The 23,697-nt window shown below is 38.0% G+C and overlaps 1 protein-coding gene across 1 annotated transcript in view; it reads left to right on the top strand.

Moving 5' to 3' along the window:
* The first annotated feature begins 9,603 nt into the window (after nt 1-9,603).
* QRFPR (pyroglutamylated RFamide peptide receptor) overlaps nt 9,604-23,697 on the top strand; it is a 76,887-nt gene continuing 62,793 nt past the window's right edge. Inside the window, exon 1 of the mRNA XM_060013198.1 lies at nt 9,604-9,951. Within this exon, the coding sequence (XP_059869181.1) occupies nt 9,615-9,951 (337 nt within the window). The 5' untranslated portion in view covers nt 9,604-9,614. The remainder of the gene's footprint in view (nt 9,952-23,697) is intronic.

Raw genomic sequence — 23,697 nt, 5'->3', positions numbered from 1 at the left:
GCCCCCAAGAGTTCAGAGCCAGAAAGAGCTTGGTCTCTTCTGACATACCAGCATGCTTCCTTTCTTTTCTGAGTAATGAGGATTGCAGTACTTTATATTTTTCTCCTGGCCCTGACTCCCTTCTGGTCAGGAAGCTGGTATCTAAATATTCCACCCAGTTGCTGTAGTTCCTGTAATCTAGGTTCACTAGTATAAATACCTGCTTGGCTTCCTTCATTACCAACTTCATGCCTCAAGCCCCTGCCTCACCATTTTTTTGTTTTGTCCTGATAAGTTTATAGCTTTTTGCTGAGTAGTAAAGAGAGCATGGGCTTAAAAGCCTGACTCACTGGAATTTTGAGAAACAGACTAACAGTTTTTAGCTGTGTGAACTTGAGTTTCGTAATATTCTCTATCCCTCCCTTTTTCATTTATAAAATGAAAATAATAAAAGCACCTGCCTCATATGGTTGTTGTGAAAATAAAATAATGCAGGTAAAGTATAGTTCAAATGATATTATTAATGAATTTTTCCCTTTATTAAAAACTGTGTTCAGGGGGCTTCCCTGGTGGCGCAGTTGTTGGGAGTCAGCCAACAACTGATGCAGGGGACACGGGTTCATGCCCTGGTCCAGGAAGATCCCACATGCCACGAAGCGGCTGGGCCCGTGAGCCATGGCCGCTGAGCCTGCGCGTCCGGAGCCTGTGCTCCGCAACGGGAGAGGCCACAACAGTGAGAGGCCCGTGTACCACAAAAAAAAAAAAAAAAAAATTGTGTTCAAATACACATAGCATAACATTTACTATCTTAACCATTGTGAGGTGTGCAGTTTAGTAGTGTTAAGTGCATCCACATTGTTGTGCAACCAATCTCCAGAACTCTTCACAGCTTGCAAAACTGAAATGCTGTATATCCCAACAGCTCTCCATCCCCTCCTACCCCTAACTCCTGGCAACCACCTTTCTACTTTCTGTCTCAATGAATTTGACTACTCTAGGTACCTCAGATAAATGAAACCATACAGTATTTGTCCTTTTGTGACTGGAATTTTACATTCCTACCAACAGTGCACAAGGGTTCCAATTTATTTGCATTCTCACCAACACTTGTTATCTTGTTTTTGTTTTTTAAATAGTAGACATCCTCATGGGTGTGAGCTGGCATCTCACTGTGATTTTCAGTTGCATTCCCCTAGTGATTAGTGATGTTGAGCATCTTTTCATGTACTTGTTGGCCACTTGTATGTCTTCTTTGTAGAAATGTTTATTCAAGTATTTTGCCTATTTTTTCATCAGGTCGCTTTTTTGTTGTTGTTGAGTTGTAGGAGTTTTTAATATATTCTGGATATTAACCACTTACCAGATATATGACTTGCAAATATTTTCTCCCATTCTATAGGCTGCTTTCACTCTGTTGATTATATCCTTTGATGCTCAGAAGTTTTAAATTTTAATGTAGCTCAGTTTATCTATTTTTACTTTTGTTGCCTGTGCTTTTCATGTCAAATCCAAGAAATTATTGCCAAATCCAATGTTCTGTAGCTTTTTCTCTATGTTTTCTTCTAAGAGTTGTTTAGTTTTAGCTCTGATGTTTCAGTCTTTGATTCATTTTGAGTTAATTTTTGTATCTAAGTAAGGTCCATTGTTTTTTGCATGTGATATCCAGTTTCCCCAATACCATTTGTTGAAAAGGCTGTCCTTTCCCCATTGAATGGTCTTGGCACCCATATTGAAAATTGTTTGACCATATATGTGAGGTTTTTCTTAATTTCCTTTTCAGACTGTTCATTGTTAGTGTATAAAAACATAACACAACTGGTTTTGTGGGTTGTGTTTGTATCCTGCAACTTTGCTAAATTGTTTATTTTTACAATTTTTTGTGGGATCATTAAGTGCAATTTTTAAAATATAAGTTATTGCTAATCCTCTTTTATGGTAATTAATATGGATATAAAATATCCAATATATAAAATTATATGATCTAGTACCCAAATTAGTGGAACCTAGCTCTTATTTGTTCAACTTCTTGCTCTCAAACAGAAAAAAAGCCTTTCTCTCTCTCTCTGGCTCTCTGTCTCTGTTTCTTCCATTTTCTTTTTTACCATGATCACAAACATTAGTTTATTCTCTTCTTAGAAGTTTTTGTGTCTGTTTTGTGTGTGTGTGTGTATATATATATATATATATATATATATATATATATATATATATATACATATATATGTTCTACCTCACCTCACACTCAGAGTTGACAGCAAAAATCATCCCAAACTTTCTGTCACTCCCGTCATACCATCAACTCTTTCCACATTGGTCAGAGTTAAAAACAAAACACCAGTTCTACCAGATACTTCTTTTTTTTTTTTTAACATCTTTATTGGAGTATACTTGCTTTACAATGTTGTGTTAGTTTCTGCTGTATAACAAAGTGAATCAGCTATATGTATACATATATCCCCATATCCCCTCCCTCTTGCATCTCCCTCCCACCCTCCCTATCCCACCCCTCTAGGTGGTCACGAAGCACCGAGCTGATCTCCCTGTGCAATGTGGCTGCTTCCCACTAGCTATTTTACATTTGGTGGTGTATATATGTCAGTGCAACTCTCTCACTTCATCCCAGCTTCCCCTTGCCCCTCCCCGTGTCCTCAAGTCCATTCTCTACGTCAGCGTCTTTATTCCTGTCCTGCCCCTATGTATATATGGAATCTACTTCTTCCTTCTGAGTGACAAGATTCTCAGCAAAGTGAAGAAAACATTCACCATACACTATGTTTTTAGACTACTTATACTTTCAGTCAGTGTCTAGTTAATCCCCCATCTCGGACAATTTTGTAATCTTTTCTGGGAAAGACTTGATTATTACACCCTCTGACTGGCAAGATAAACTCTAGAACATTCCCATAAAGTACCTTTGCCTTTTCTTTTCTTTTTTTTAATTTTTATTTATTTATTTATTTTAACATCTTTATTGGAGTATAATTGCTTTTGCCTTTTCTTTTACATTTATCGAAATAATTTCTCCCATGTTTCTATCCTCAGGAGTAGAGAGTTCTTCATTGCTTCTCCTTCATTTGGTCAGCTTGTTTCTTTCAGAAAAGGAACCCTCTTTCACTACTGTCTTCTAGTCATTTTTTTTTTTTTTTGGCCATACCATGGGGCATGTGGGATCTTAGTTCGCCAACCAGGGGTTGAACCCATGCCCCCTGCATTGGAAGTGTGGAGTCTTTACCACTGGACAGCCAGAGAAGTCCTCTTCTAGTCATTTTTATTGTCAACAAATATCAGAAGCCGATCCTACCTTCCTTGCCTTACCTTTTCCAGCTTCCCCTATCTCTAGCATAATCATTTCCACCTCAGTGCCTTTAGGGAGGCAGTTCCCTCAGTGTGAAATAGGTGGCCTTTCTTTCATCTCTCCCTTCCTTCTAGGCCTGGGTCACACTCTACTTTCTCTATGCAGCATTTGTAGATTTGCTTGCATTTTTTGGAACATGTCTTTTCTGTGTGTGGATGTGGCACATATCACCTTGCTCTGGGTTATGAATACTTGTGTCCATCCTGCCTCTCCAAGAAGATGAGAGGTTGGCAAACATTTTCTGCAAAGGGTCAGATAGTAAATATTTTCTGCTTTGAGGTCCAAACAGTCTCCGTGGCAAATATTCAACTCTGCCGTTGTAGTATGAAAGCAGCCATAGACAATATGTAAACCAATGAACATGGTTATGTTCTGAACAAATTTTTCTGTTTTTATAGTCACTGAAATTTGAATTTCATACAATGTCCATGTGTCATGAAATATGTTCTCTTTAAGATTATTTTCAGCCATTTGAAAATGTAAAAACCATTCTTTGTTCATGGGCAGTACAAAAACAATTAGTGGGCCATCTTTGGCCCAGGCTGTAGTTCGCAGACCCCCTAAACTAGAGTATGAACTGCCTAAAGTCCGAGCTGTGTTTTATGCCACTGTGTGCATGCCATGGTGCTTTGTCCATCAGAAGTTACCTCTTAAAGGCAGGGGATATGTCTGTTTCTTCATCACAATTATGAACATAGTGCATGGTTTGCTACTGCCATCCAAAAAAGGTATTGGATAGAGAGATAACTGTTCATTTAGTTTTTCAGTTTTCTAGCAGTAAGCAGAGATCTGAAGAACTGGATCACTTAGGGTTTTCAGGGTTTGGGTGAGGAGGTCAGGAGTGCCTTGTGAGATCAGACTTGGGCTGTCTTCATAGGAATATTTTCACTTGGGTGGGAATTGGCAGTAGATGGGTGAGATGGAGTGGGTTGGGAGGATGGGGGAGTAATGGTCGAAGAGGTGTGAATAAGTGGTGGAAATGAGTACTTGTACGGTATCAGTAGGGAGAATAACAAACACAGAATTTGAAACTTTGAAGATGAATTTCATCTTTTTTCATATTTAGCTCTAGTCCAACCCTAACATGAATCATGTATTATTTCAATTAACATTTTCCTACTCTAGCTCCACAGGGTTTTGAATATATCTCAGGGAGCCACTGAGAGCTAATCTTTCCTTCTCACACCTCCCTGATTTCTAATACTCTTTATCTGTTTGAAGACTGCTGAGTAGACCTAGGGCTGAGGCATCCAGGTCAGTACCACCGCTATCCACAGTAACATGGGTCCACATAGCGCAGGCGATTGAATATGGTGACACCAGACTCACTCCAGCTTCTAACAGATCCTGAGATTTCTTCTCTGGATTGGTGTGCAGCTGTACTACTAGCCTTCTTTGGTCCCAGTACCAAGGCCCAGGGAGAGGTGGGGCAGGTCTTCAATTTCTGTGACTTCTGCACTATTTGAGGGCTATCCTCTGTGACCCAAATCTACAACCCACAGTCCAGAGAATCAGGATCACAGATGTGGGCTATCAATTCTACAAGGAGGTTTCAGTGGGCTGCAACCATTAGGACATCTTCCTTTCTTAGGCTTCCATCAATAGTTACAATGTTGAACTTCATTTATCATTGCTTTTTTGGAATGCCAGATTCTTTAAAATATAATAGCACAACACTGTTGCATTGTTTTTAAAAATTACCATAAAAAATTCCTAGATGTTTGCAGTAACATGTGGGTAGATGCCAACATTAGATTTAGATAACTACTTCATTTCCAATACCAGATGTAGGTTAGCAGGTGTATTTCTGAATATTTATATTCTGAGTTTTTTATGTTTCTCAGCTTTTTATTATCATGAAAGTTAGTGATAGAGAACAATGGCTACAGGGTTCATGTCAAATTAAGGAAAGAGTTGGGGCAAAATTAGAAAAATGTAGGTATCTTAGTCTACTTGGGCTGCCATAACAAAATACCATAAGCAGTGTGACTTACATACAGCAGTCATAGAAAATGGGTACGTAAAGAGATACAGTCAAAACCACTACAGTTAAATCTAAATGAGATGCTAAAAGATGTTTATATAACCCACAGGCAGGAAAAACAAATTAGAGAAGCTAAGAACAAACAGAAAACAAACAAATAAACAAATAGAATGGTTGACTTGAATCCTAACATAGCAACAATTGCATTTAATATAAATGGTCTAAATATACAAATTAAAAGAGATTGGAGAGTGGATTTTTTTTAATTGACCCAAAGATTTATTTCTATAACAACCTCAACTTAAATGTAATAATATAGATAGGTTTAAAGTACAAGGACAGACAAAGAAATATCATACAAACATTAATCAAAAGAAAGCAGGAGTGGTTATATTATTATAGCATAAAATCAACTTCAGAGCAAAGAAAACTACCTGGTACAGAAAGGGACATTGTATAATGATAAGGGAGTTAATGCATCAAGAAGACATATCAGTCCTAAATGTGCATTCATTAAGAAATAGAGCTACAATATATGTAGGACAAACACTAATAAAGCTGAAATGATAAATAGACAAATCCACAATTATAGTTGGAGTTCCTCTCTCAACAAGTAATAGAATAAGTAGAGAAAAAATCAGCAAGGAAATAGAACTCAACCACACCATCAACCAACAGGACCTAATCCCCTAAGACTGGTGGTAAGACAATGATATCCATTCTCATTACTGCCATTTATCATACTACTGGAAGCTCTAGTCATTGCATTAAGGCAAGAAAAGGATATATAATGCATACAGGTCACAAAGGAAGAAATAAAACTTCCTGTCTTCTCAAGTGACATGATTGTCTACATAGAAAATCCCAAGAAATCAACAACAAAAAAAACTGCCCAAAACTAATAACTGAATTCAGCAACATTGTAAGTTTCAAGATCAACATACAAAATAATCACATTTCAATGTACTAGCAATGAATATGTGGAACTGAAAATTAGAAATACTATACCATGCACAAATGCTTGAAAAAAAAACTTAAGTGCAAATCTAATAAAATATATACAGGACCTATATGCTGAAAGCTGCAAAACGCTGATGAAAGAAATCAAAGAAGATCTAACTATACAGTGAGACCTACTCGATTCACAGATTGGAAAACTCAACATAGGAAAGGTCTCAATTCCTATCAAAATCCCAGCAAGGCATTTTGTAGAGATACACAAATATATTCTAAAATTTATTTGAATGGGCGCTGGCCCTAGAATATCTAAAATAATTTGTACAAAATTATTTTATTTTACAAAAAGTATTAAGTGGCAGAAATCACTCTACCTGGTTTCAAGACTTACATAGCTGCAGTATTCAAGCCTGTGAGGTACTGGAGGACAAAGAAACACTAGGTCAATGGAACAAAATAGAGAGCTCAAAATGTCAAATGTAAAGCCATAGAACTTTTAGAAAAAGACATGGGAGAAAAATCTGGGGACACAACATTTGGTGAAGAGTTCTTAGACTGGACATCAAAAGTGTAACCTATAAAAAAATCAAAAGTATAACCTATAAAAAAATTAATAGAACTTCATCAAAATTAAAAACTTTGATCTGTGAGAGACTCTGTTAAGAGGATAAATAACAAGGTACAGACAGAAGAAAAATATTTACACACCACTTATTTGACAAAGGACTGGCATCTAGCATATAAAAAGTACCCTCAAAACTCAACAGCAGTTAGGCCAAACAGTTGAATTAGAAAGTGGGTAAACTATATTTTTAAAAATTTCACTGACGGGCTTCCCTGGTGGCGCAGTGGTTGAGAGCCTGCCTGCCGATGCAGGGGACATGGGTTTGTGCCCCGGTCCGGGAAGATCCCACATGCTGCTGAGCAGCTGGGCCCGTGAGCCATGGTCGCTGAGCCTGTGCATCCGGAGCCTGTGCTCCACAACGGGAGAGGCCACAGCAGTGAGAGGCCCGCATACCGCAAAAAAAAAAAAAAAAAAAAAATTCACTGAAGATATTGGGATGGCAAATAAACACATGGGAAGATATTCATCATCTGCTATTAGGGAAATGCAAATTAAGACTCAATAAGATATCACTGCACTGCACACTTATTAAAACAGCTAAAATAAAAGTAATGAAACTACCAAATGCTGGCAAGGATGTGGAGAAACTGAATCTCCAATGTATTGCTGATGGCAACGTAAAATGGAACAACCACTCTGAAGAGTAGTTTGGCAATTTCTTAAAAACCTAAACATACAGACCATAGACTCAACAACCAAACTTCTTGGCATTTCCCAAAGAAATGAAAACATGTCCACACAAAAATCTGTACCTGGTTCTTCATAGCAGCTTTATTTGTAATAGCCCCAAACTGGAAACAACCAAAACATCTTACTATGGGTGACTGGTTAAACCGTGATACATCCTCAGCAATAAAAAGGAACTACGGATATACCTAACAACTTGGATGAATCTGCAGAGCATGATGCTGACTAGAAAAAGAATTAGTATCGAATGTAAATTGATACAGCCACTATGGAGAGAAGTACGGAGGTTCCTTAAAAAACTAAAAGTAGAACTACCATATGACCCCGCAATCCCACTGCTGGGCATATACCCTGAGAAAACCATAATTCAAAAAGATACATGTACCACAGTGTTCGTTGCAGCACGATTTACAATAGCTAGGACATGGAAGCAACCTAAGTGTCCATCATCAGATGAATGGATAAAGAAGATGTGGCACATATATAAATGGAATATTACTCAGCCATAAAAGGAAACGAAATTCAGTTATTTGTAGTGAGGTGGGTGGACCTAGAGTCTGTCCTACAGAGTGAAGTAAGTCAGAAAGAGAAAAACAAATACCGTATGCTAACACATATATATGGAATCTAAAAAAAAAAGTTCTGATGAACTTAGGGGCAGGACAGGAATAAAGACGGAGACATAGAGAATGGATTTGAGGACACGGGGAGGGGGAAGGGTAAGCTGGGACAAAGTGAGAGAGTAGCATGGACATATATACACTACCAAATGTGAAATAGACAGCTAGTGGGAAGCAGCAGCATAGCACAGGGAGATCAGCCCAGTGGTGCTTTGTGACCACCTAAAGGGGTGGGATAGGGAGGGTGGGAGGGAGACGCAAGAGGGAGGGGATATGGGGATATATGTATACATATAGCTGATTCACTTTGTTATAAAGCAGAAACTAACACAACATTGTAAAGCAATTACACTCCAATAAAGATGTTTTAAAAAAAGGTTATATACTGTAAGATTCTGTTTATACAACCTCTCAAAATATAGAGATGGAGAATAGATGAGTTATCAGCAGGGGTTAGAGGTGGGAGGACAGGCTGGGTGTGACAGTAAAGGGGTAGCTGCACTGAGGCCTCTGTGGTGATAGAAGAGCTTTCTATCTTGATTTTGGTGGTGGTTACAGGAATCTACACTTGGTATAAAATGACACAGACCTACACACACACATATCACACACATAGCAAATTCCTGGTTTTGTATCGTACCATAGTTAAATAAGATGTAATCAACTGGAGAAACCAGACGAAGGGTGCACTGGACCTCTCTGTACTATCTGTGTAATTTCCTAGGCGCTGTAATTAATTTTTAATACAGAAAAATAATTAAAAATAAATCTTCTTTTGCCTTGGCTAGCTGTGGCCCACATTATTTCTTAAGAGGAGAAACCGTGAGACTGTGGAAAACCCCAATACTCAATTTTACACATAAGCGTGATCTGAGGCACGAGAAAGGGGCTCGGTGGCACAAACTGGGGAGCCCGGGAGGAGTTTCCCTTGCGCAGAGGGTTCGGAGGCGGGGTCCCCGCTGCTGAAGCCGGGAGTGAGGGGCGCGCAGCCGAGCTCCAGACCCACCCTCCGTCGCCCCCGGAGCCGGTGCGGTGTCTTCACCGCGTGGCCAGAGGCTGGGGAGTGAGAAGCACGGGCACTGTCGCTCCGGCATTCCGGACGGCCACAGCGCCGGGCCTCAGAGAGGAGCGGAAGACTGAACTACGAACATTTTTGGTCAACGGGATCGTCTCCCTCGCTTTGGCTTCCTGCCTGTTGATTGTGAGTTAAAACCCTGCACTGCTTTCCTTCTCCAGAACCTCCCGAGGTGCTGACGGGAGCCCTCTCGTGCGCCCGAGTCCAGAGCAGAGGCTGTCCCGGCCTGCAGGGGAGGGAGGCGGCCGCCGCGCGGGTCCCCCGGTAGCCCGCGCCCTGCCGCGCGGGAGTCCGAGCCCCGGGAGGTGGATGGCACGCGGGGCGCGCGCAGCATGCAGTCGCTCAACATCACCCCGGAGCAGTTCTCCCGGCTGCTGCGGGACCACAACCCGACACGGGCGCAGTTCATCGCGCTGTACGGGCTGCGGCCGCTGGTCTACACCCCGCAGCTACCTGGGCGCGCCAAGCTGGCCTTCGTGCTCACCGGCGTGCTCATCTTCGTCCTGGCGCTCTTTGGCAACGCGCTGGTGGTCTACGTGGTGACCCTCAGCGAGGCCATGCGCACCGTCACCAACATCTTCACCTGCTCCTTGGCGCTCAGCGACCTGCCCATCTCCTTCTGCATCCCGGTCACTATGCTCGAGAACATCTTCAACAACTGGCTGGGGGGTGAGTCCGCGCGCTTTCCTTCTCCCCTAATCCCCAGCCTTCCAGGGGACCCCCTCCACAACACACACTCTACTCTTCTGACTTTCTTCCATTTTTCTCTTTACCAAATGAATCCAGTACCCTTTCTTAGAACTTCCTCACCTGCCCTCACTTGGAGATAAGTTTTTGCTCCTTTTGATTCCGTTCCAGCATTTTTCTCCGTGTCGCTTAGAGACACAAGTTAGGGAAATGCTTAGGAGAGTCCCACCGCAGTGGGGTGGGAAGTGGCACCAGTTAATTCAGCTCCCTTTTCCACAATTACCAAGACTTTTTCCTATTTTTAAAATAAAAGTAAGATAAAATAATTCAAATAATAAAAACCTCAACATCCCCTCATTCCTCTAACCTCCAGCTTCACTCCCCAGTTGCCCATGGGGCTTCCAGACAGGTATTTGTACTGCAAGTATATATATGGACTTAAAACTTTAAAACAAATATAATGCATTTGCAGAAAAAAAAATCTAGTCCTTCTTTTTAAAAAATACATGAACAGAGTCACACTTGGAGAAGGAACACAGAAAATATATGTCCTCTTGACTGATAAAGGAAGAGAGATTAATTTCTCTTCCTTAGAATGGGAGCAGAAATGGCAGAGAATCATTTGGAGCCTTTGTTGGGAGCAGTGTGTGGGAAAAAAATAAGACACTGCACTTCTCTAAATGATGCAGTCTTTCCAAAGAGACATGACTAGAGAGCGTGTTTTGTAACCCATAAATAGTAGTGGGTTGTATTCTCACCAGTGCTTATGGAGTGCCTTGGGGACGAGGAAACATTGATTGTACCTGTGTTTTCATGGGTGGATGTACTCTTGTGACCATCTCAAAATTCATAGAAAGTGATTGGAAATATAGGGAGAATGTGAGAGAAATGAATCATTGTGCTTTCAAACTCTGCTATTTCCACCCCTTCCTTACCTAATTCCTTTTATTCTCACGGCGGGTGTTTCTTTCATCCTACCATTACCAACTTGAGATCCTCAAATTAAGTCCCTGGCATTGCTTTTTTTCATTAATTTGCGCCGGGTTTATTGTTAGTGGATCAGGTTGCTAAAATCTTTGATTCCCATCCCATCTATGATATATATATTTCCCCCAATACACTAGAGTACATAGTATTAGCTTGAAAGTGACACATAATGCAGTCATAAATTGACTTATGGATTATTGACTTTTTTATGCACTCTGATGAAATCATTATACTTGGGCATTTTAAAGTTGCCCAGTGCAACTAACGCCACAGAACTAATGGAAAAACTTTTGACCAGTACATATGGCTTATTTTTTGAGAAAAAGGCACAGGAGCGTTCCCTTTAATTAAAGCAACTCTGTACATGTCCCCCTTTTTTTCTCTTCTTGGAAAAAGGTATATAGCAAAAAAAAAAAAAAATTGTTTAAAAAAGGAAGAACTGGGGGAAAAAAGCACCCACATTTTTCTATTATTGTCAGAAACTCTTGACTTACAGATGTTACTGACAGATGGGAAGCTGACTATATGAGAATGGGATGTGATTATCTTCCACTGAAAACCTGAAGGAAATCTAACAGAAAAACAAGTGTTAAGTGAGAGGCATAAGCGCCAAAATAATATACTGAGCTATTTGGTTTCGGCATGGCTTCTATACATCTTTTCAACATGCTTCAGTTCTAGGTAGCGGCAATGCAGAATGTTGTCAGCAATGAAGTTCCTGATGTAAAGAGGTAAATAAGAAAGGGCTGCTTCACTGGTAACTAGAAGATATCTTATTCTGGGACAAATAGTACTTGTTCCTTTTAATTTGAAATTCTGTGGAGGGAGGAGAGGCTGCTGCTTGGCTAAAACAGTTCCTCCAGCACAAGTCATTAGGTCAAGTGGTCACAGGACCTGCTTGTGGCCCAGTTACCTTGGTAACAAAAATATTTGAGTTAGGAAATAATGCTTCCTAGGAGCAAAACAGAATGTCTTCAATAAATTGTGTACTTTTCTTTCTATTTAGAGTCTAGGCCGTGGGCCCACAGCATGAGCATCACCTGGAACCTTGTTAGAAATGCAGTCTCAGTCCCCATTCCAGACCTATTGAATCAGAATCTGCATTTTAACAAAATTCCCTATGTGGTCCAAATTCACAAGGAAGGTTGAGATTCATTGGTCTCTAAAACACCATTGCTGTGTTCCACTTTGGGGACAGGTTATTTTGACCAATGGTAATAGGCCACCACTGAGCGCTTTTCGTTAGCAAATAGACAGGCTAAATATTTCTCTCTGACTGTCTGTTATACCATAGAGGCCGTTACTACAATAACTAGGACTTTTCCCATTAGAGCTTATTTTTCCAAGTCATAATTATACCAAGGAAGGTGTGGAATTTAATACACAATCAACTTTACTTGTCTGCCTGATTTGTTGATGACCAAAATCCAGCTGAACCAAATTAAATGGGTAAAAATTTCCTCAAAGTAAATAAGCTATTATGAAGCTGTTTACTCCGGTTTCCAGAAATTACAATTTTCCTTAATAAATCTCTAGGTTATTGGGTGTTTTTTCTCCTTTCTGTAGCCTATACCTGCATTTTCAGAGTGAAATCTATGGGATGTTATTGACAAAGTACATTCTTTGCATAGACTTTGATATAATATTTTTCATTTGTTTATTTATTCATTCCTTTACTGATTCAACTATTTATTGAATGACTAATATATGCTAGTCGTTATGCTGAACTCAAATACAAGGGTGAATAGTACACAATGTATGTCGTGTAAAGATTTTGAGGAAAGACAGCAGTTTTCCTGGAGAATGTGAGTAGTTCTGTAGGCCTGGAGTTTAGCATTCAAAGGGGAAGTGGTGAGAGATGAAGCTGGAGAGAAAAGAAGAGAAATCATGAAGAGCCTTCTAGTGCTATGTTAAGGAGTTTGAATTTTATTCTGAAGCAGATGCATCACTAATCTGAAGCAACGAATTTCAAACTAGGAGTTGCAACCTATTAATTAGTCATGAGTCATTGGGTGAGTCAGGATTAGCAATTTTTAAAAAAATGATATATATTAGAATAGAGAATTTCAGAGAGCATTTACATAGTAAAAGTTTGGTTGTGTGTGTATATATATGTATCTCCACATGCAATAAGAAATATCTTTAAATTATGTGTGTGTGTGTGTGTGTGTGTGTGTGTGTGTAATGTAAAGGTATTTCCTATTGTGGATCATGGTTAAAACCACTAGTATAAAGGGAGTCAAGTTAGAGCAAGTATGGTTGACCATAAGCAAATTAAACCCATCAGAATTCATCAGCCATGGTTATGTTCCATTGCTACCCTGTGGCAGTACTTTGTTACAGCCAACTCTCTGAATTCGATTACTAAAGTGGTGGAATTGATGATGCAATTTTAAGGAACACAGATAATTAAAAAATTGATTTACCTGTGGCTGGTTGCTAATAAAGCAGAAGTTTTTATTCATCTTGGAATGTGTGGGTGTGGATGAGACTGTGACAAAGGCAGACTGTTTAGATGAGATTATACAAAAAGATGCAAGTCATGGCGAGTGGAAGAACAGCTATACACATGATTTTTGCCTAGGGCCACCTAGCCCTCTGACTATTTTTATTACTGCAGTAAAATCAGAGCTGTTCTTGAAAAATATATGGTGTAGTCTCTCAGAATAATATATTTTAATCCTCAAACTGTGTTAAGTGTAGAGATTACAAAATTGTAGGAGACCCACTACTCAAATAAATTTTAGAAAAATGTTATCCCGACAAGATTTGCAAAGTGGTGTTCAGAAAAACAGGGTGGGAAGAAAGCAGGGAAATGTGAAAGATAAAGAGATGAGATGTAGAAAAGAAGGAAAACAGTGATAATCAGCTGTCTTCCAAGTCATAATATAGAGACAGGTAGAGAATAGAGTTATACTAATTTGGCAAGTAGAAACGTAATTGAAAAGAAATAGGATTGATGCTTCCAAACCATTGAATACCCTAAATACTTACTTATTTTGTAAGACCTCTTCTCCACACTAATTATGGAAAACCTGTGGTTTGGGGACTGTTTTTCACAGTGGCTGAGAGCATAGACTCTGGAGCCATCATTTTATGGCATATAGGAACAACCTTGGGTAAGTTGCTTTATTTCTCATCTCTTTCTACAGATGGAGGTCATAACAATACATATTTTATGGTGTTGCTGCCAAGCAGATTTTATGAGTTTATGGAGTTAATGCTGATTATAACACAGTAAATGGTAAAAAGTGTTCTAGATTGGAAGTTAGTCTTTTAACTTTGAACATTATCATCATTGTGGCTCAGTCAGGACAAAGGACACTTCTGGCAGGTATAAGGCATAAACAGGGACAAAAGAAAAGAGAGAACAGAGGAGAGCAGAGATAGACTTTCATGATGTTGCAGAACCACAGAAGTCAATGAGAGCAGCTCAGGGGAAGAGATGAAAGATAAGCATATTTATTAGTCAGAGTTCTCCCGGGAAAAAGAACCAATAGTATGTGTGTATATGTATGATGTGCTGTGAAGAATTGGCTTACACAATTATGGAGGCTGAGAAGTCCCACAATCTGTTGTCTGCAAACTGGAGACCCCAGAAAGCAGGTGGCAGTGGTCGTTCAAAAGCCTGAGAGTCAAAGAACCAACGTTGTAGATTCCAGTCTGAGTCTGAAGGCCTGAAAACTAGGGGCCTCAAGGACTGAAGAAGATCAGTTTCTCAGCTCAAAGCAGTCAGGCAGAGAACAAATTCCCACCTTCCTCCACCCTTTTGTTCTATTTGGGCTCTCAACAGATTAGGTGATGCCCACCCACACTGGGAAGGGCCATCTGCTTTACTCAGTTCACGGATTCAAATACTAATCTCCTCTGGAAACACCCTTACAGACACAACCAGAAGTAATGTTTAACCAGACATCTGGGCACCCCATTATCAATACAAGTTGACACATAAAATTAGCTATCACAGAGTATTGAGTAGTGTTCCCTGTGCTATACAGTAGGTCCATGTGGGGTGATGGGATGTTAACTACATTTATTGTGGTAATCATTTTGTAATATATACTTGTATCAAGTCATATTTTATACCTTAAACTAATACAAGGTTGTATGTCAATTATATCTCAATACAACTGGAAAAAAGAAGAAAAAAATTAACTATCATAAGAAGTCATATCTAAAACACAAACTTTCTTTTACAACTAGTCTGTTCAGGAATAGTGTTTTAGATACACAGAGAGAAAGAACAGAGAAGAAGAAAACAAAACCAAAAAATAAAAGAAGTCATAAAACATATATAGATTGGCATTCTTTTTAGCTATCATTTTTTTGAACATAATTAGGTATCCAATGGTGTGCTAGAGCTAATTTGTACCAACTCATGATAACCAACTGTGTATACATCTATTCCAGGCTCCACACTTATTGATATCCTTTTGGTAGTTTGGGATTGGCCATGGTGACCATATTTATACCAGGGAAATTAGCAAATAATTAATGATCAGAAACTTTTTTTTTAACCTGGGGAGCTGGTTGTTAACATTTATTAGCACACCACTGCTTGTATCCCTTGTAATGTACAAGATAATCAATCATCAATATTCTAGGTATTACTCACCACCATTGCTTTAATGTATATGGTCATTTTCTCAACCAACTTTAATCCAGCATTTTACTTTTGTTTTTTTAAACTTTATCCTTGTATGCATTCAAACAGAATTTCTTGGAATACTGCTTTGTAATTATACATTTATTTGTGGGATATTGTTTAACTCCTGCTCTCCTTCCGTGAAGAACAGCTGGGAGTGTTTATGTTTTGTCTCGGTCTGTAGTCAGAGCCTTCAGTAGTATGTGATCCATAGGTGAGCGAATGAACAAACGAATGAATGAGAAGACAGACTATAGCATGAAAAATTAGTGTGATAGACTAAGATATCCTCCTAAGCCCTCCCCAAGCCCCCCAGAGATCTAGGTATCAATTTCCTTTAAAGATCCTCAGCTTATTACAACATGTAGCCAGGTTTGAGAACCAGTGCTTTCTAGGGCTTGGAATCTGGGGTAGGTCTTGGAATTCCCAGTGTACACATTTCTGTTGTTGGGAAGGGTGTCTGAATATCCACCTAGGAGTAACTGCTGAGAATTGTAACTGATGGTTACTGCTTCCATCTTCAGATATGACTGGCCTAAAGTTTTAGTTATAGCTTGAAACAAGCAAACAAAAATTCCCATTTCACCTTCTCCATCTTGTAAAAACTGTTTGTAAATTTCTCTCTCTTTCACCTTCCATCCTACAACTCTCTCTCATTCTTGCTTTTGTGCTCTCTTTTGGGATCTCAGGTTCATAGCGTTGAGTTAATAATATGATATTATTATCATTCTGGACAATAACCTTCTCTTGTTTTATTATGTTTATATTCTTTTTTTCCCTTAAATCCCCATTCCCTGCTATAATTCATCTCCCCCTGAAAAGGTGGCTACAATAATGTGTTTGATATGTACCTTTAAATTTGTTTGTATTCTTCTTACATATGTTGCATAAATATGCGTTGTTACTTTGCTCAGTGCTGTTTCCAACATCTTTCCATGTTGCTGTGTTTATCTAATGCTTTTATTTTTAACAGATAATTTATGTATTTAGAGTCCACCTTTGTATGTGATACAAGATAGGCAGATTGGTTTATTTTTCTCCATGTAGAGAGCTAGTCTTTTTTACACTTCCTATAAACAACTTATAATTTCTCCCTTGATTTGTGGTGCTATTTTAATTATAAATCCATTTCCCATCTTCTTTTCTGTCTATTTTGAAACATTGCTTAGTTGTCTAAGTCCACACCAGTGCTATAGTGTTTATTGCAAAGGCTTTTTAGCATATCTAAATATTGCATTGGGAAAGTCCCCCATTTCTTTGACCTTCTCTTTCAGAGTTGATTTAGTTATGTATGGACCTTTAGTTTTCCATAAGCATTTAAAAATAAGTTTGTCCCCCTGGAATTTTGATTGGTATTGTATTCAATTTATCTGCTGTTTTGGAGATAATTGACATTTTAATGATAAGTCACTGTGCAATATTGTCATGTTAATCCTATGTGATAAGACAGAACAGTGGTCCTTCAAAGATGTCCATAACCTAATCCTTACAATCTCTGACTATGTTGCTTTACATGGCAAAAGAGATTTTGCTGATGTGACTAAGTTAAGGATCTAGAGATGGGGAGACCATCCTGTATTATCTAGCTGGACCCTATTAATCGCAAGGGTACTTACAAAGGGAGTCAGGAGTGTCAGGAGCAGAGATGGAGATGTGGCAACCGTGCCAGAAGTCAGAGTGACGCAGGGCCTTGAGCTAAGGAAGGCAGGCAGTCTCTGGAAACTGGAAAAGGCCAGGAAACAGATTCTTCTCTAGAGCCTTCAGAAGGAATGCAGCTCTGCATGCCCATTTTAAACACCTGACTTCCAGAACTATAAGATATAAATGTGTGTTCTTTTGAACCACTAAGATTGTAGTAATTTGTTAGAGCAGCAGTAGAGAACTAATACAATCACCTCTTACACATAGAATGACTCTGTTTAATTAGGTCTTGTTGGATGTTATTCCTTCCAGACAGAAACCTGGTGTGTTAACGTATTGGGTGGGCATGTTCTTCAGGGGAGGTTAGGATACTTCTTAGCTCTAGGAGTTGGATTTCATTAATGTAGGTCAATATTTTAAATTTCATTCTCCTTGTCGATGAGTTTTAAAATGGGCATGCAGCCCATTTTGGCCATAGAGTCTGAGGTTTTCCTCACTTTCATAAAGGGACTGAGAAAAGCGTATATTTTCCTTTCGAATCCTAAGAACAAAAGCATGCTGAGGAGGACGAAGTAATCCAAAGGAGAGAATGCCAATCCATGCTGAAATCATTCAGCTGTAGAATTTACTGCCCCATTATTGCTCTACCTCTGGAATCACTTTTATATGAAATAGTACATTTCCCTTATTGTTTCAGCCAGTTGAGCTGAATTTTCTTTTATTTGCAGTCCAAAACATCTAACTAATATATAGAACAAACAAATACAAAGAAAATAAAAATTATGTATTCCAAATCCAGAGGTAATTATGATGAGAATTTTAGTGTGTTACTAAAATTAGTAACATTTAGTAGTTAGTTTTCTCCTGAATATATTTTTAGCAAAATAGAAACCCTTTAGTGTTTGAGTGTATGTGTGTGTACATGTATATATCACTTGTTTACTGCTTGTTTCAGTTAGTTTTCATTTTAAAACGTCCATTGAAAGATGATTTAATAATTTACATTATATTGACATATATTTTATTTAGCCATCCCGCTATTTTTGGCATTAGTTTACACTAATTTGAGGTTATTTTATGTTTGGTGAGCAACTGAGTACATAAATTACATGAATAGTTAAAAATTTTTATTAAGCATTTCTGGGGAAGAACACTTTATAATGCATTTTGTTGCCTGATAACCTTCACATTCAAGAATTTTTTCCTAATGGCTAACCTGACCTTCTCCATTTCTTTCCTTGTATACAAAAAAAAAAAAAAGAAAAGAAAGAAAAATCCCTCCTATATTATTTGACAGTGAGTTATTTTAAGAGTTTTAGCACAATGAAACCACCTTGTTTCTGCTTTATTACCCTAATGTTTAACCTGGGCTTATGTTACTCTATTATTTGAAAGTCTAATTATTGCCATTAGTGGAAAGTAAAAAAACAATTCAGTTACTTTTCTAAAATGGTATTTGTAGCTATTAGAGTAATGAAAATAGGAAGAGAAATACCAGAAGAGACATAATTTTACTTTGGTGAACTTGTTTTCTGACACAAATATGCACCCAGAAGGTTCTTCTTGTAAAGTAGTTGAAGGAAGCACTCTGAGCAGAACTACAGTTAGTATCAGCTTGGCTCCACAAAGAAAAACCTCAGGGTCTCGCAATTTGTATGGCCTCTTGTGGAGGGCCACTCATCCTAAATCAAAATCTTTCTGAGGACAGCTCCAGCCCATGTACACAGAGAAGCCAGAAGTCTTTCACATTGCCCCATTCTTAAATATGTAAAGGCAATCAAGGATTGTTAGGCAGTTGAAGAAAGTTTGCAGAATAAAAGGGAATACAAACAAACAGATAAATGAAACTAGCATAAATGGGTGATTTATAGATTTCTTTAGAAAAAATTCTAAGTGGTATTTTCATATCTATGGACATATTCTGAAGAATGTCTCCTCATTTGATATTTTCATAGTGGAATTCCTATTGGTTTTTAGTCTCAAACTTCTACAATAAATGTATCATTCAATACAACACTTTTTAAGATGATTTTACATAAGAAAAATGTATGTCCCAAAACTTAAGAAAACATTTTAAACCAAATGATTTATCTATAAATAAAAATTATCCAGCTATATTCCAAATACATTTGGTAGAACATCAAAATCACAAATAGATATTTTGAAAAGCATGCCTAGTGTTCACAATGGGATGTGTGTACTGAATGTTGCTGACACTAAGAGAAGCATCACATCATTTTACACATTCTTTGCGACTGAACCATTCTTTGCAATTGTTACTCTTGAAAAGAAGAGTAGCTTTGCAAAGAGGTCAATGAAAAAGATGTTGAAGAATTATTTAAATGCATGATGAGAAATTAGCAAGTACTAAAGTTGTTCAGGATATCAGTCTGAAAAAGTTAATCACAGTGATAACCAGAAGGTATTCAATTAAACCACTAGACATTGCTTGCTGAAAATTATTTGTGGGCTCTGCTGATACAATGATAATCATTATCTTTGAACTTGGTGGAGATATTACTGCCAGATATCTCTTATATCACCATGCAAATACTTCTATAAACATACTACAGGAGAGTAAGTAAAGCTTTATTCTGTAGTGTTTCATCCTAAAGAGTCAACTACATCCCCTGAAGATTCTTTCAGGAGTCCCTACCTGAGCACAAAAGTGATTAAAAAAAAAACAAAACTGAAAGCTTCTGAGTTTTATAGTTTGCCTGAAATTGCACCTTTGCAAGCCAACTTACTCATGATATCACTTTCCACAGCCAGTGACAATGATTACATTTCAGCCCTCCTCGCCTTTCAACTTTCTTCAAGTTTCCAGTCTGTTCCTTTCTTCATGGGTATCAGGTCATCCAAGGTAATTGTCCTGTTTTTGTTGCAAATTATATTTGAAATTTTCTAACATATTTATTAATTTCTGTGTGCTGGTTGCTATGCCTTGTTGGAAAAAATTATTCATGATGCACCATGAAAATGTTGCATACAGAGCAACATGCACACAAACCATTTGATAAAAACCATTCTTGTTCTGGAAATTGGGAGCAATATTTTATACATTTTACATACTAAATGATGACTTAACTATATTTTAGTTACACTTCAGGAATTCTGTTGGGAGTTTGATTTGGCATTTTAAATAACGGGGAATAGGCTACTAGTGCACATTTTCACACAGAATGTCTCATTTTCATGAATGAGTTACTAATGGTAAGTGGGAGATGTCTTCATTTAAGAAGATATTGACTTCATAAATCAAGAGTAAGCATCTCTGAAAAGGAACATTTGAGAATAAGAAAAAGTTCTTAAAAGTGAAAATATGATTGCTGAACTTATATATAAATTATAAGAGCTAGAAGATAAAGAGAAGAAGATCTCTGTAATGTGGACCAAAAAAGACAAAGAGAATTTATAAAGCAAAAAATATGTATAAACAAAAGATAGAAACATGAGGGAATACAGCCAGGAATTCCAAAATCTGATTAATAAGGGTTCCACCAAAAAAATGCACAAAACACAGAGATAAAACACAGAGATAAGAGAGTCAGAGGCCTCCAAATTCAAAAGGCACACAAAGAGCAAAAGAATAAAAAATGGTCTAGGCTTCAACTCATATCCCCATAACATTTCAGAAGTACAATTACAAAGAGGTCAATAAAAGCTTCCAAATAGTAAACCAGGATACTCATAAGAGAGCAAAAATCAGTCGGATGGTATAGATGTGTTAGCACCAAAAGTGGATGCTAGAGGTCAACAAGGCAAGATCTTCAAGATTCCAAAGGAAGATAATGTTGAATTTAAAGTCAAATTATAGCCACTTTCAGATAAGCAAGAACTTAAGGAGCTTACTTTAAACTCATTAATTTGAAGAACTTACTTGAAAAAGATTCATGCAAAACAAGGGTGAAATACAAGAAATAAGAAGCCATGAAATAAAAGGAACAGTGGAGAAGGAATCCATTCTAAATGAATTTCAAGAACATGGCTATAGAACAATCTTTAAATAAATAAATAAACACAGTCATCAAACTTAGAAGTCAGTAGTCTTCCAGAAGAAAGTCTTAAAAGAACAAATACTAGAATTGATTCCAAGTTGTGTATATGTTATGTGAAAAGTTGAGATGTAATAGTAAAAATAATGATGATGATGATGATTACGGCAGCAATAAATGTAGCTAACACTCATGACTGCACTTTCACATAGTGCCAGGCTCTGTCCTAAACACATGGCATTTATGATTTCATTTAATCCTCCAAGAGTCCTATGAGACAAGTATTGTTTCATCATCTACATTTTATAGATAAGAAACCCCAAGACACAGTGAAGTAAGGTAATTGTCTCTAGGTCACACTATTAACTAGTGGTTAACCCAAGATCCAAACCCAGGCAGTCTAATTCCAGAGCTTATACTCTAAACTGCTATACTGTGTTGAAGAAGGTACCTGTTTCTTCTTCAAACTGGAACAAAAGAAATGCAAATTAAAACTCCAGGAAAAATTAAATAAATGAAAATACTCTACAAAAGGTCATGGCCCGGATACAAAGCACATTAAAATATGGCACACTTTAGAGCAATGAGTAAATTCACAAGGATCATTACTATAAATTCAGAGAAAGAGAAATGTATTTGGAACATGTATATTGGTTTTGTAGTTATAATGTTTAAGTAGTCATAATAATGAAAATGCTGCTTATAGTTTTAATCTTTTATAATTAAAATGTAGGCCAAGTACAGAAGACTTAACATGGCAATGGAACAGAATGCAAAGCTATCAGTCTTGATAAAGTAAATATAAAGGTATAGCTGAAAGAAGTTGGAAGGAAGAAGAGAGGAAGAAAAGGAGGAAGGAGGTGACATGAGGAGGTGAGGTATCATCATCTTACAAAGTGAGGGACAAGATAAACTGTTGGAAGCTGATAGACCAAGGAAAAGGGTGTTAAGTATATTACTTTATGAGTCAAAGACAGAGGAAACCACGTGCAAGAATTTAGTAAACACACTTCTCTAAAGCTTTTCAAAGAAATAATTGAAGAAATTGTTATAACTATAAGAAAACTAAAAGATGTGGGGAGAAGCAGAGGTGGGAGGTAATAAAAGTGAACTAAAAGCCCATCTATCCGAGAAGAAAGTCAATATAGACCATCTAAAATCAGTAAATCAAGAATATAAAGCAACCTGTTTAGCAATGTGACGGTACCTGGCAGAAGAATTAAACACAGTAGATGTCGGGGAGTAGGACAGCAGGTGAGAGGAGGTGGGCAGAGACCCATTCTTTTTTTATCGTAGCCCTTCTGATTTTGAATGATTTGCTCATAATTCTTTGATTAAAAAGACATTTTTAAAAGGAAGAGACAAATTAAATTTGTAACTGAAAAGCTGCCCCCCCCAAAAACATCTCCTAGCCAGATGGTTTCACTGGAGAGTGCTGCCAAACACTTAAAGAAGAATTAACACTACTTTTACACAAACTCTTCCAGAAAATAGAAGAGAAGGGAACACTTCCTAAACCACTTCATGAGGCCATTTTTACTCTGACAAAGTAGACAAAGACAGTACAATAAAAAGAAAACTGCAAACCAATGTCTCTCAACTGCAAACTTAGACATAAAAATTCTCAGTGTATTAGCAGACGGAATCCAACAATGTATAAAAAGGATTATACACATGATCAAGTGGGATTTATCCTAGGTATGTAAGTCTGGCTCAATATTCAGATATCAATGTAAAGGCTTCCCTGGTGGCGCAGTGGTTGAGAGTCCGCCTGCCGATGCAGGGGACACGGGTTCGTGCCCCAGTCCGGGAAGATCCCGCATGCCATGGAGCGGCTGGGCCCGTGAGCCATGGCCACTGAGCCTGCGCGTCTGGAGCCTGTGGTCCACAACGGGAGAGGCCACAACAGTGAGAGGCCCGCGTACCGCAAAAAAAAAACAATGTAATCCACCAGAGCAACAAGCTAAAGAAGAAAACTCATATCATAGCAATTGACACACAAATAACATTTGACAAAATCCAACACCCATTCATGATAAAAGTTCTCAGCAAGTTAGTAATAGAGAGAAACTTTCTCAGCTTTATAAAGAGCATGTACAAAAACCTACAGCTAACATCATATTTAATGGTGAAAGACAGTGCTTTTTTTCTCAAATTGGGAACAGAGCATGGATGTCTGCTCTCACCACTCTTATGTAGCATAGTGCTTGAAGTTCAAGCCACTGCAAGGAGGCAAAGAAAAGAAATAAAAGATATAAAGGTTGGAAAGGAAAAAGAAAACTACCTCTATTTGCAGAAGACATTATTTTCTACATAGAAAATCCCAAGAATCTACAAAATCTCCTAGAATAAGTGAATTCAGCAAAGTCAAAGTATATAAGATCAACACACAAAACTCAGTGGTATTTTTATATTAACAAGTAACGTGCAGAAAATGAAATGAAAAATACCATACTACTT

The sequence above is a fragment of the Delphinus delphis genome, chromosome 5 (genome assembly GCF_949987515.2).
Source record: "Delphinus delphis chromosome 5, mDelDel1.2, whole genome shotgun sequence".
Classification (NCBI taxonomy): Eukaryota; Metazoa; Chordata; class Mammalia; order Artiodactyla; family Delphinidae; genus Delphinus; species Delphinus delphis.
This window is presented reverse-complemented; position numbering and strand designations above follow the sequence as displayed.